The 14,961-nt window shown below is 36.0% G+C and overlaps 1 protein-coding gene across 1 annotated transcript; it reads left to right on the top strand.

Annotated features, from left to right (window-relative positions):
• The first annotated feature begins 10,198 nt into the window (after nt 1-10,198).
• On the top strand, nt 10,199-14,580 carry LOC105662824 (uncharacterized). Its single transcript, XM_012288265.2, has 4 exons — nt 10,199-10,430; nt 10,987-11,236; nt 11,859-12,143; nt 12,939-14,580. The coding sequence occupies exons 1-4, from the start codon at nt 10,337-10,339 to the stop codon at nt 13,636-13,638; spliced, it is 1,329 nt and encodes a 442-aa protein (XP_012143655.2). The 5' UTR covers nt 10,199-10,336; the 3' UTR covers nt 13,639-14,580.
• Nucleotides 14,581-14,961: the final 381 nt, after the last annotated feature.

Genomic DNA, 14,961 nt, shown 5'->3' with positions numbered 1-14,961 from the left:
TTATGAATACGGGAATTTACGAATATGGGTATTTACGAATACAGGAATTTAGGAATACAGGAATTTACGAATACAGGAATTTACGAATACAGGAATTTACGAATACAGGAATTTACGAATACAGAAATTTAGGAATACAGGAATTTACGAATACAGGAATTTACGAATACAGGAATTTACGAATTATCCTATTAACGGTTTAAGATTACGTTAGACGTCATCATGTATTAAACATGTATGAATGTATTAAACATTCTTACGTCTAACATTAAACATAACAAGTATTACGATCACTCTATTTGTTTACCGATAATCACAATACAATCCGGATAATCCAGTTCTAACGTTGGCTGATCGCGATATGAATTAAATGAATGATTTATGAAAATGAATGACGATGAATATTGATCGATTAAGTATGAACTGATATTTAATCTCGCATCACTTACGTGCGGCCGAGCCACGAATAAATGTTTAATCAGCCACTTATGAGTCTCGCCGGTTTACATACCCTCGATAATGAATATTAACCGGACAGGCGTTAACTACCGGCACTAAGTATGCCTAACGGATACGTACAGAGGTGTAATGAGATTTAATTCTGCAAACGCGATTAATCGAGGCACGAAACGTTGTTTCAGCGGTTTTTGCGCATAGCTAGATATTTCGGGAATTTGTTAGGGTTTTTAGGAATTCAATATTTTTGGTTAGGTTTAGTTAAATATTGCAGTCATCAGTTATTTTTCCAAATTTATAAATTTGAAGATATCTAGATGGACAAATCAGATTATTATTTTGGATCATCAGATTACCAAGAATTCAAATCTCTCAACTCCAAAACTAATTTCCTAGACTATCAAATTCAGAATACCCAAATCCCACCTAACCTAACTTAACCTAACCTAGACATAATCCTCGGATCATCAGATTATTAGATTTGGGATCTGATACACATCTGAAGATCATCAGATCCTCAGACTCATAAATCCATAAATCCACAAGAATTCAAATCTCTCAATTCCAAAACTAATTTTCTAGACTATCAAATTTCAGAACCCCCAAATCCCACCTAACCTAACTTAACTTAACCTAAACATAATCCTCGGATCATCAGATTATTAGATTTGGGATTTGATACATATACCAAGATTATAAGATTCTCAGACCGACAAATCCACAAATCTTCAAGGATCCAAATCTCTCGACTCCAGAAATAATTTCCTAGACTATCAAATTTCAGAATCCCTAAATCCCACCTAACCTAACTTAACCTAACCTAAACATAATCCTCGGATCATCAGATTATCAGATTTGGGATCTGATACACATCCCAAGAGCATCAGATCCTCAGACCCATAAATCCATAAATCCACAAGAATTCAAATCTCTCAACTCCAAAACTAATTTCCTAGACTATCAAATTTCAGAATCCCCAAATCCCACTAACCTAACTTAACCTAACCTAACCATAATCATCGGATCATCAAATTATTAGATTTGGGATCTGATACACATCCCAAGAGCATCAGATCCTCAGACCCATAAATCCATAAATCCACAAGAATTCAAATCTCTCAACTCCACAACCAATTTCCTAGACTATCAAATTTCAGAATCCTCAAATCCCACCTAACCTAACCATAATCCTCGGATCATCATATTATCAGATTTGAGATCTGATACACATCCCAAGATCATCAGGTCCTCAGACCAACAAATCCACAAATCCTCAAAAACTCAAATCTCTCAACTCCACAACCAATTTCCTAGACTACCAAACTTCAGAATCCCCAAATTTCGAACTTCCAAAATTTTTAAATTCCTATATCCTCAATTCCCTACATACTTAAGTCTCCAGATACTTCCCTACACCTCCACATCTAGCACATCTTGCTAAGAAATCTCGAGGAGCATCAATCTCGTAATAACAATTAAAGCACCAAATATCAAATTACGGAAAATCACATCTCGACCACAAAAAGGTACACGTCGAGACGGAATTGCAAAAAGGCGGCAGTGATCCAGAAACTTCATTCGGACGACATTCCATGTGGAATTCTACTAGGTTGCAGTCGCAAGGTCGCGAATTTGTGACATGGATCGTGCAGTTACCGTGTGGTCGAGGCAAAAACTGGCCAACGTGAATTAATTTGTAAGAATGCAAAAAGCGATCGGCAAACAACCCGATTCCCTGAAAGAGTTCGTATTTACAGCGAAATGAGCGTCAACCCGCCTGTTGGACTTTTCCATCAAAAGAAACGAAACTTTTTCATCGAATGAGGTCTGGGTGAGTTCAATGCCTCCTCCCTCTCTCTTTTCATCCGTGGCTATAAAACAGACGGCCGTTGGTTTGTGTGAGAGCTGCTCGACTGCCGTCTAACAACACATGCACCCGATTGCTGGACGATTACTCACGTCCGGGCGGGGCGATTAACGCGAAACAGAAAGCAATTCGACCTCGGTTCGAACCAAACTCAAGGACCAATTATCCCAGCGACTGGCTGATCGTTTTGTGATCTCATAGGATACCGAACTAACGAAGGATTCGTTTTGCCGTTGGGGCATCGGTTCCGCTTTACAGCTTCGCCTGTTGCTTCGACACTGATCCAATTTGTCCTGTCCTAATTTCTGACAGCGATCCGTCTGTGCGTTTTTCTACGACGTCTGATCGATTTGCGTTCGACTTTCAACTACTGACGAATTGGAGAACGGATTTGAACGGACGTGTGAGAGAGGCTGGGGTTTATAGGCTGGTGTTTAGTCGGTGTTCTTATTGTGGAGAGATTTTGAGGTGTGGAGATGTGGAGACAAAGGAGATAGGGGATGTGGAGGCATCAAGAGAGATAGAGATCTAGGGATATAGGCATGTGGAGATAGAGGGATTTAGGGATGTAGGCATGTGGAGATAGAGGGATCTAGGGATGTAGGCATGTGGAGATGGAGGGATCTGGGGATGTAGGCATGTGGAGATAGAGGGATCTAGGGACATAGACATGTGGAGATGGAAGTTTTTAGGGATGTAGGCATCTGGAGATAGAGGGATCTAGAGATGTAGGCATGTGGAGATAGAGGGATCTAGGGATATAAACATGTGGAGATAGAGGGATCTAGGGATGTAGGCATCTGGAGGTATAAAATTCTAGGGATGTAGATGTTTAAGAGTGTAGGGATCTGAGAATGTAGAGAGTGAGAATGTAGGTAGGGATATAAGGACGTAGGGATGTGGGCAGTTAGGGATATGGAGATTTAGGAATACAAGGATGAGGAGATATGGAGATATTGTGATGTGATGATATAGAGATATAGGGTTGATGGATATCATGATTTGGAGTAATAGACATTTGTGAATATGGGGATCTAGGTATACAAAGATCTAGAGATATTGTTACATAGCAACACAATATATGGATCTAGAGATCTAAGGATTTTGGAAGTGGAACAGGTGGACTTTGGGGTGCAATTGGAAAATTAAAAACGTTGAGATGTGAAAATTGGGGAATTTGGAAAATTGGGAAATTGGGAACTTTGGAAAATGGGAAATTGAGAAATTGAGAAATTGGGAAATTGGGAAATTGGGACAATGGGAAATTGGGAAAATAGGAAATTGGGAAATTGGGAAATTGGGAAATTGGGAAATTGGGAAGTTGGGAAGTTGAGAAGTTGGGAAATTGGAAAATTGGGACATTGGAAAATTGGGTAATTCGAGAATTAGAAAGTAGGAAAATTGGAAAAATAGAAAAATGGGAAATTGAGATATTGAGACATTGGGAAAATAGGAAATTGAGAAATTGGAAAATGGGAAAATTGGAAAATTGTAAAATTGGAAATTGAGATATTGGAAAATGGGAAAATTGGAAAACTGAGAAATTAGTAAATTGAGAAATCGAGTAAGTGGGAAAATCAGAAATTCCAGAAATTGTAAAATTAGAAAATTAGAAAATCAAAAAATTTAAGAACTAAAACCACTGATTACGAAACTACTCAATCTGGTTCCACGAAATAGTTCCTCAAACATTTCTGCTACTTTGAATCATAAATTTGTACAAGGATACGTAAATTAATATTTTTCGATCTGTCAATTATATTTCCTACTGAAAATGACATGAGATGCCCAGCATGAGTCACGACAGAGATTCGCGAGATGTTTAAATATAGCTATCGATGGAAGAACCGATGCAAATATCGTTTACGATCGCTCGAAGCATAAAGATTTACTTACGACATTTACCCGGTTGTTGACTTGCGACAAGCATTTTCCTTTACGCAAGAATTACAAAGAATCCGACAGAACGACCTTCCGCTAAGCAAAATCACCTGGTAGGCGTTCAAATGCGTTCTCTCACCTTAAACGTACTACTCTTAATTGTAAAATGTTAAATATTAACCCATATAAATAATTAAGTCAGATATTGAGAGATAATTCTTCAAATGTATGTTATACTTTTTCACGTAATGACAACAGTTAGATTATTAAATGGTAAGAGAGATTAAGACCCTCGTTATATTGCCGTTTTTCATGCATACGGCGCTTTCTAACAAATTTAGTATTTCAGTCATTTTTATATGTAATATAGTAAGTCTAGTATTCTATAACTTAATAATCTAGTAATCTACATATGTGAACTGTTTTTCCCGTAACGAAAACGGCGATATAGTAAGAAGTAACTGCTATCATCGGTCTAGGAGTATTAGCAGACGAAGAAGATTGCACAAATGTGTTTCATAGTAAGCAAAATATAAATTCACGGTAAATTGCCATCGCCCTATATCGCCATTTCCCCGAATCCGTGGCAAAGAGGTTAATTCCGTTCGGTAGACGAAAACACAGCGTTCTGTCAATATAATGAAGGCTATAGAATGGTAGAATCGCGGGCAGAGCTCACGAATCGTTCGTTCACGAATATTGAGCCGGTGTTGGCGCACAAACGTCGCGATCGCGAGCCCTCGTAATTATTAAAATCCACTCTCGGTGGTGTGACAGAGTGGTCCTCGTGCCATTGGCACGCTCATTGTTGGCCCGTCAATCTCAGGGCAATTTCCCTGGAATCGTTGCTGCGGGCTCGACTTCGATTGTACACGCAGTATCGACCGTGAAGATGTTTCGAACAACGATAAAAAAAAAACAAAATCGTGAAGAAGATATTTTTATGCAATTTAACGGAACTGTGATATCATTGTAACCTTATAGGGGACATGATAGCATGATTTCGGTCATTGGGTTATTAGGCTTACTAGATAATATAAGGCGAATACTACATTTACTGGATTACACATCTAGATTAGTGGATTATAACATTAATAGATTTCTAGATTACTAGATTACTAGATTACTAGATCACTAGATCACTAGATTACTAGATTACTAGATTGCTATATTACTAGATTACTAGATCACTAGATTAATAGATTAATAGATTACTAGATTACTAGATTACTAGATTACTAGATTACTGAGTTACTAGATTACTAGATTGCTAGATTACTAGATTACTGAATTACTAGATTTCTAGATCACTAGATTACTAGATTACTAGATTACTAGATTGCTAGATTACTGAATTACTATATTGCTAGATTACTAGATTACTGAATTACTAGATTACTGAACTACTAGATTACTAGATTAGTAGATTGCTAGATTACTAGATTACTAGATTACTAGATTGCTAGATTACTAGATTACTGAATTACTAGATTACTGAATTACTAGATTACTAGATTACTAGATTACTAGATTACTAGATTACTAGATTACTAGATTACTAGATTACTAGATTGCTAGATTACTAGATTACTAGATTTCTAGATCACTAGATTACTAGATTACTAGATTACTAGATTACTAGATTACTAGATTACTAGATTACTAGATTACTAGATTACTGAGTTACTAGATTACTAGATTGCTAGATTACTAGATTACTGAATTACTGAATTACTAGATTTCTAGATCACTAGATTACTAGATTACTAGATTACTAGATTACTAGATTACTAGATTACTAGATTACTGAGTTACTAGATTACTAGATTGCTAGATTACTAGATTACTGAATTACTGAATTACTAGATTTCTAGATCACTAGATTACTAGATTACTAGATTACTAGATTGCTAGATTACTAGATTACTGAATTACTATATTGCTAGATTACTAGATTACTGAATTACTAGATTACTGAACTACTAGATTACTAGATTACTAGATTACTAGATTACTAGATTACTAGATTACTAGATTACTAGATTACTAGATTATTAAATTACTAGACTAAATTTCTATATTCCAAAATCTCCAATGTTCCGAAATTCCTATATCTCAAAATCCCTAGATCTTGAAATTCCTACATCCCCAAATTTCTATATCCCGAAATCCCTACGTACGAAATTTGTTGTGTCCCGAAATTCCTACGTCCCCAAATTCCCTATGTAAAATTACCTTTACTTCAGAATCTCTATCTCCCCAAATCCTCATACCATTTTATCCCTATAATAATACACTATAATTATATTATAAAGTGTTATCAGATTGATTAGAAAATTTCAAAGTTAGAATGTGATTGTCTCCAAAGCCCCTCTAAAAATCCCTATAATGTCAAACGCGCTCGTAACTTCTGTCTTAAAGTTCAAACGTGACAAACCTTATCACTGAGTAAAATGCAGTCCAGTGTGAAGTACACATAATTTGCATAGTGAAGACATATATTTCAACTTTCTTTTTTCACGTCACAATGCTTGCAACAGCCAATAGTCCACATTCAAAAAATCATATCATGCTGGGTTAAAAATAGTGGGTGTTCATTTTGGTCTACGTTATATTTAGGTATCCATTATACGGACCTGTTTATTGTTACGGCATAGTAGCGTATGGTAATTAGGATGCCAATTATAGTTCGATTGAAATTCGTGTTATTTTTAGGAACTTGATCAACCGGTACGGTAAGATCGAAATGTGTGAGCTGCTAGGCTGATTCATCATAGATGTGTTATTTGTGAACTTTATTTTTATTCTGTCTTTGTTTTTGTTCGACGGCTGGGTCTTTTGTCGAGACATCAAATTACTGTGTTATCTTTTATCTTGTTTTTAGAGAATTTCACAGGAAATGTTTAGTGTTCTCGGAGTTTCATTGTACTTAATTATTTAAACAAGTTGTAAGCAAATTTATTTTAGCGGTGCAAATTTATATCTAAAATTCTGAAATAAGAATCAGAAAATATTTTGCAAATTATTCAGTGTAAAATTAATTAATAGTAAATTCTCAGTTTTATTGTTTATCTTGTTTTTAGAGTATTTCACAGGAAATGTTTAGTGTTCTCAGAGTTTCATTGTACTTAATTATTTAAACAAGTTATAAGCAAATTTATTTTAGCGGTGCAAATTTATATCTAAAATTCTGAAATAAGAATCAGAAAATATTTTGCAAATTATTCCGTGTAAAATTAATCAATAGTAAATTCTCAGTTTTATTGTTTATCTTGTTTTGAGAGTATTTCATAGGAATATTTAAACAAATTATAAGCAAATTCTTAGCAACACAAATTTATATCTGAAGTGAAAATCTGGAAATATTTCGCAAATTATTCGCTGTAAAGTTAATCAATAGTACGCTTTTCAGTTATGAACCTGATATTACCTCAATGGAAACAGGTGCTATTGCTTAAACGAAAGTCAATTTATCTAACATCTTGAATAAAGAACAGCAAATTAGTTCGTATATTTAAAATCTTAATTATTTCCATTGCGCCGCGTTTTGTTTGATGTTATCGTTTAGTAGCGTTCAATGTATTACAAATATTCCGATGAAATCGTTTGCCTCACTGTTTAACACCTGACATGTACAGGGCGTTTCAAACTCTTACAAAGCGATTTCTTCGTTTCGATAAAACAATAGAAAAATAAATATTAACACAAAGTATGTATATAAACGAAAATTACAAGAAAATGTGGTAGTGATGTGATGTGATCATTGTATAAGGGTCATTCCACGCCAAATTGATCACTTTTGGAAGTCATCATCTCCGATTTTGTTCTAATCGAAATATGTTGTAGTCCATGTGAAATAAGGGGAGTTTAAGTCACTATTTTGTTGGTTTCGAATTTGTTAATGAATGACAAGCCGTCAAAGTTTGCAATTTTTACCCATTTTGGCGAAAATAGGGTCCACTTAGGAATTTTTTTTCTCAGAAACTACTTAACCGATTTAGCTAAATTTTTTTTTTGTTTTATTCATGAAGGTTTGGGCTATTTAAAAATATTTTTGTTAACTTTGTGAATTTGTTATAAAATGTATTATAATACAAGTGTTTATTGTCATTGTATAATACAAGTATAACAATAAAGTACAATTATTATTAAATACAAGTATTTCAAACCTTGAAAAATATAACCTTGATAACTTTAATATTTGTACCAAATAATCATTTAATCTTCCCAACACCTTATCATTAAATGTCAAAGTAACTCAGACCTTATAACAAAGTTTGTGAAACACCCTGTATATGCAGAACACACTTCATCGATGTGACCCGTGGTCACACTTGCGCCGTTCCGTTTCCAATGTTTGTCCTTGATTTCATGTTTAACCGATCAATTCGTGACTCTCTGAAAGGACACGTAGGCCCACGAGGAAGTGTCTTTCACTCGCGTCCGCTCCAATGTCATTGATCGCTTTTTAAGCTAAGGCAGCCCTCGGAAATCCGCGCCTTTCTGTATTGACAGGCACCCACTGGGTCAAGATTAAATTTGTAAAATTTTTACTTCTAATTTCTTTCTTAAATTTTCACAAGATGAGGTCCCATAAATTATGCGGAGCATTAATTCCCTGATTTTTTTTATTTAACTGGGGCGAATGGTGGACATAACCTGGTCAGAAAGCTTGAAGCTTTGAAACTTGAATCAACTGGATAAAAATATGGAAACTAAAATATTTGTAAGATTGGACACTTAGAAATTTGAAATAGTAGTTGTTTGAAACAAATTTAGGTGCATTTTTAGAAGGACAATGCGGAAATATATTTTCAGTGGACCCACTCGCTAAATTACTATGTGTTGTATTGTCACGCGTTGTATTGTCACATGTTGTATTGCCACGCGCCGTATTGTCACGCGTCGTATCGCCACGCATCGTATTGTTACACACGTCGCACTCTCACGCGTCGTATTGTCATACGTCGTACTTTCACACGTCGTACTTTCACGCGTTGTATCGCCACGCATCGTATTCTCACTCGTCGTAACACCACGCATCGTATCGCCACGCGTCGTATTCTTACACGTCGTACTCTCGCGCTTCATATCGCCACGCGTCGTATTGTCATACGTCGTACTCTCACGCTTCGTATCGCCACGCATCGTATTGTCACACGTCGTACTCTCACGCTTCGTATCGCCACGCGTCGTATTGTCACACGTCGTACTCTCACACGTTGTACTCTCATGCGTTGTACTCTCACACGTCGTACTCTCACGCATCGTATTGTCACGCGTCGTATTCTCACACGTCGTACTCTCACACGTCGTACTCTCACGCGTCGTACTCTCATATGTCGTATTGTCACGCGTCGTAACACCACGCATCGTATCGCCACGCGTCGTATTGTCACACGTCATACTCTCACGCTTCGTATCGCCACGCGTCGTATTGTCACACGTCGTACTCTTACACGTCGTACTCTCAGACGTCGTACTCTCATGCGTCGTATTCTCACATGTCGTATTGTCACGCACCATATTATCACACGCAGTTGACACATGAAGTGTTCATAGTAGGAATAGAGTTTCTCCTTTGAGTCGAACATGCGCTAACTCCTGGGTTGACATCTCTACATTCTTAATCTGTACCTTAACACACTACCAACAGTTCAAAATTACATAAAATTTCTAATTCTAATCTTTCTAAATATTTTCACAATATTTTATTATATCTATTATTCAATTTAAAATTGTGAATATACATATTTCCAACTACTCTACAAATTCCTAATATAAAAGAGTAATATGAATGATTTACAAATACAAATGATTTTCATGTGAACAGAAACATGTGTGAAATGGCAGTAAGAGAGTTAATTGAGAAATGTTATACTATTATACCTCTTCCTCTTCTGTCTTCCTCTTAAATATACAAATACCATGACTGCAAGGTTTACACTCACTCTCTGTTCTCACTATACACAGAAAGTCTGCAATGTTTGTCAACTTGACATTGAGTTTTTCATGGCAGTGGAATCCATTAAGAATGTGAAACAGTTTGTATCGCTCGTGTAGTACTCCCTGGCATTTCTTCTTGAACGTATAGTATTTCTTCGGTAATTGCAATTGATAGGAACGATCAGAATGCTAGTGAAATTTGTGGCAGCGTTGATAGTTGGTACGATTACGGCATGTGTTGGACCATTTTATTACTGCAAGAAGTTTAGAGAAAAGTGTGGTGAGTGTGTTGTTAAATTATTGGTTAACGTGATCGATATTTTATTGGGTATGGATTAAGTATTTTATTGATTACTGCGGAGGATGGTGGTGAGTAATGATTATGCTTTTTTGGATAGTTATATTCCAAATTTTCGTGTTTTTATTAGAAATCAAAATTACAAATTTTTCTTAAATTGTCAAGTCTTGAAATTTTTATTTTCTCAAATCCTTGGAATTCAATTCTTGGAATTCAAAATTCCTTAATTTCCAAATTCTTAAATTTTTTAGTTCATAAATATTTCAAATTTCTCTGATCTCCAATTCCTAAATTTAAAAATTTTTTTATTCACCAATTTTTGAATTTCCAAATTCCTCATTTCTCCAGTTCTTAAATTTCCAAATTCTACAATCTCTCGATTTTTAAATTTCTAAATTTCTCAATTTTCTAATCACTCAAATTTTCAAATTCCTCAATTTTCTACTTCTTTGACTCTCCAATTTCCTAAATTTCCAAATTAGAAAATTTTCAAACTATAATCTTATGCTTTCAACAACGAATGCATTAATATTTCAAGGAACAAGCAACAAGTGTTTCGATAAGAGTGAATCATTCGAAAGTGAATCTCCTTTGATTCACATCAAAATAACGCATCCTTGTCGAAACGAGTTCACGAACAAGACAACATCTGATGCATGCGATGATACACGAAATTCTGCCGATCCGAAAGAAAGCAAGGAAACGAAACAAGTTGTGCGAGATGTAGGACAAGTTTCCACGGAGGAATCACGGATTGTTCCGTATAAGACATCTCTTAATCAAAAGAGGTATTCATTTGTTATTCATAAGAATATTATACATTTCTTCAAATATGTTCTTCAAGTTTGCATACTTCTTCAACTTCATTCAGTTTTTCAAATTAATATATTTTTATCAAGCTTCTTTATTCCTTCAAATTTATATATTTTATCAAACTTGTATACTTCTTCAAATTTATACATATATTTCTTCAACTTTATATTTTTATTCAAACTTGTTCTTCAAATTTATATATATTTCTGCAAACTTGCTCCTCAAGTTTGCATATTTTTTCAAATTAATATATTTTTATCCAGCTTGTATATTCTTTCAAGTTTATATATTTCTTCAACCTTGTTCTTCAACTTTATATTTTTATTCGAACTTGTTCTTTAAATTTATATATTTCTACAAACTTGCTCTTCAAGTTTGTATATTCTTTCAATTTCTTATATTTTTTCAAATTAATATATTTTCTCAAACTTGTATATTTCTTCAAGTTTATATATTTCATCAAACTTTTTCTTCAAATTTATATACTTCCTCAACCTCATCTATTTTGTCAAATCAATATATTTTTATCGAAATAGTATATTTCTTCAGATACCTATATTTCTCCATACCAGTTACACCAAATAAAAAATATTTCAGAACATCAACAAAGATATGGTCATCTGCGATGAGAGGTAAACTAAACAGAATTAAGAGTTCCTCGACAGAATTATGTGGAAGCTCAAAAGTGGTGCGGGCACAGGTCGAAGTGAATCCTTCATCATCGTCGTCGAATGAGGCTTCTGATATTCACGGACATATTCACAGCAATTCTTCGCGATTAACTTCCAGTCAAAGCAATTTGGCCGATGAAAAAGTCAGGAAGCTGTCATCGGTCGCCGTCAAAAAATGGAAGAACTTAAAGAGGACGCTAATTTGCTCGAGGTTCGCACGCAAACTTATCAACAATCCTCATTTTCTTTTCAGCTGGAGGACAATTATTTTTCTGAGGCCTTTGTATTAATCTAGGTTCGTTGCATTAAAATAGTCCGAAATACTATGAGACTTATAATCGAACATAAATATGGCAACAGTCAAGTTAAAATGGCCGACACTGTCCTTTTAAATTGGTTGTACAAACGAGCGGGAAATTTAAATCGAGCAAAACTACTTTCATGTCAATCTCCAATAATTTGGAATATATTTGTAATAAATTTTTTGTATATTACTAATATTGTCTTTCGAGGTATTTTATCAATTTTACGACGTTGAAAAGTTGGAAAAAAAAGAATATACCAAAATGATTGCTCTACAAAATATATTTGAAGAATATGTATTACGGAAATGATTATTACAAATAACTTGTAAGAAAATGAAAAACTATATATCACAAGAAATTACGGATGAATGTGTTACAGAGATATGACAAAATATTTATTAGAAATAAATTACTGGTGAATATGCAGGTTTAAACTATTCTTTTTCGACCGCCATACTTCTACACTGTGCACATGCGCACCCCCGATTCTTTTGATTTGGGCATTTAAATTGATCCTCTGTCTCTAGGATTAAGGTTTCCTTGTCTAGTGTCGCCTCTTATATCTACTCTTTGACTTACAGTCTTTGTCCCTGCAGACCTGTTCAATGACTCACAAAATTCATGATAGCTTTTTCATCACATTCTATATAATAATATATAACGTTTCATCAGCTCATCCAGCTCATAAAATTCGATTTCAGGTCCGAAAAGTCGACGGTGCAAAAAGAAGCAGGCAAGGAAGGACTAACTGTCCCCACGCACAATTCCCCATCAAGATACTCGCCTCTCCAAAAGAGTCGCCTAGTTGACGTGTCAACCTCGACCAGGCTGAGTGCCAACGTGCAAAATGAACCGATGACGAAGAACAACCTCGAAAACTCAAACGAATCTCAAAAAGTCCGTCGATGTTCGAGCGCGGAAGCCCTGCAAGAAATAGCATCCCTCATCCAGAGTCAATCGATCAACGGCACATCGATCTGCGACGTGAAGATCAAAGGATTGACGATGAACCAAACTGACCTGATGAATCTCTTCCAGGCGACCAATCAGAGCGGTACACCGTCAATTATCGCCACGGAAGAAGCTTCTATCATCTCCATCAAGTTCCATCGCGGAAGCAGCTCGAAGAACACCTCGTACTACGAGTGTCCTCTGAGAAAAATTTATAGGAAACTCCCGGAATTATTCGAGGATCTGTCCTTTTCTGAGTTGTTGAAGTCAGAAGAGGTCGAAAAGTCCCATCGTGCTACTCCTGCTATACAGGTGTCCGAATATTCGGACAGAATGAACGACTCGAGGAACGAGACGAGTTATATCGATTTGCCGAAGTTGAGGAATGGTTTGATGGCGGAAGAGGTGTTTACTAGACGGAGGACTTCGAGGCGGTTTAATGGAAGGTGAACTAATGGATCGATTCTTGATTTTGTCGAAATTATTTGGTATTGTAGTATTGTAGTATTTATTGGCTTTTTATTGCAATTTTACAATCATGACGTTTGAATTTCTTAGTGGGAATTTGTAAAGTTTGTAATGTAGGGGAAATTTGGGTAGTTTCGACGTGTTATGTTAGTGTATGGGATTATCTAATGTTGGGGGGTAGACTATCAAGCGTTGAATCGCCACTTGCTAAATTACTACGCTTTGTAGTGTCACGCGTTGTATTGTCACGCGGCCCTATTGTTACGCGCCGTATTGCCACGCGCCATATTATCACGCGTCGTATTGTCACGCGTCGTACTCTCACACGTCGTATTGTCACGCGTCGTGTCGTCACACATCGTACTCTCACGTACTGTATTGTCTCGCGTCGTATTCTCACGCAATGTATTATCACGCGTCGTATTGTCACGCGTCGTACTCTCACGCGTCGCACTGTCACGCGTCGTGTCGTCACACGTCGTACTCTCACGCGTTGTATTGTCACGCACTGTATTGTCACGTCTCTTACTCTCACGCGTCGTATTGTCACGCGTTGTATTATTACACGTCGTACTTTCACGCGTCGTATCGCCACGCGTCGTACTTTCACGCGTCGTATCGCCACGCGTCGTATCGCCACGCGTCGTATTGTCAAACGTCGTACTCTCACGCGTTGTATTGTCACACATCGTACGCTCACACGTCATATTATCACGCGTCGTGTCGTCACACATCGTACTCTCACGCACTGTATTGTCACGCGTCATAGTGTCTCGCGTCGTATTGTCACGCAATGTATTTTCACGTGCCATATTGCCACGCAATGTATTTTCACGTGACGTATTGCCATGAGTTGAATGTCGAATGTCGAGTAACCGTAAGAATTTGATTAAACAAAAATAGAATATATAAGATTCTGTTCGACGAAGTGATTTTTTTATTGATTCTGAGAAGGTGAACAGGAATCCCTGTCAAGATTCCTAGTTCTCTTTGCAGAAATTCTTACTAAGAATTACTGTAATATATAATTAAGTGAGTCTCTTATGACTTGGACTAGGTATTAATTACACTGATCATGGATCTTACACTTAATTGATTAATTGTTATTTGAATTAATGGTAACAATGTAATATCAGGAATTATCGGGGATTTTACGTGCTTTTTTGATTTGAGATTGACTTAGTGTTCTAATTTATCAATTTTGACTGTTTAATTCATGAAAAAGATCGCTTTTTTATCGACTTTAATTTTAGGTTTAGTTTTATGTAGTTTTGTAGTCATTTGATGTAGTTTTCATGTGTGACA

The sequence above is a fragment of the Megachile rotundata genome, chromosome 3 (assembly GCF_050947335.1).
Source record: "Megachile rotundata isolate GNS110a chromosome 3, iyMegRotu1, whole genome shotgun sequence".
NCBI lineage: Eukaryota > Metazoa > Arthropoda > Insecta > Hymenoptera > Megachilidae > Megachile > Megachile rotundata.
The sequence above is the reverse complement of the archived record's forward strand: the minus strand, read 5'-3'. Positions and strand labels throughout refer to the sequence as shown.

Bases quoted from the DNA above. Each gene is read 5' to 3' on its own strand.
- LOC105662824 (XM_012288265.2), top strand. From the start codon at position 10,337: ATGCTAGTGAAATTTGTGGCAGCGTTGATAGTTGGTACGATTACGGCA. The intron at 10,431-10,986 runs GTGAGTGTGTTG...TAATATTTCAAG, and splicing joins GAAGTTTAGAGAAAAGTGTG to GAACAAGCAACAAGTGTTTC. The intron at 11,237-11,858 runs GTATTCATTTGT...AAAATATTTCAG, and splicing joins ACATCTCTTAATCAAAAGAG to AACATCAACAAAGATATGGT.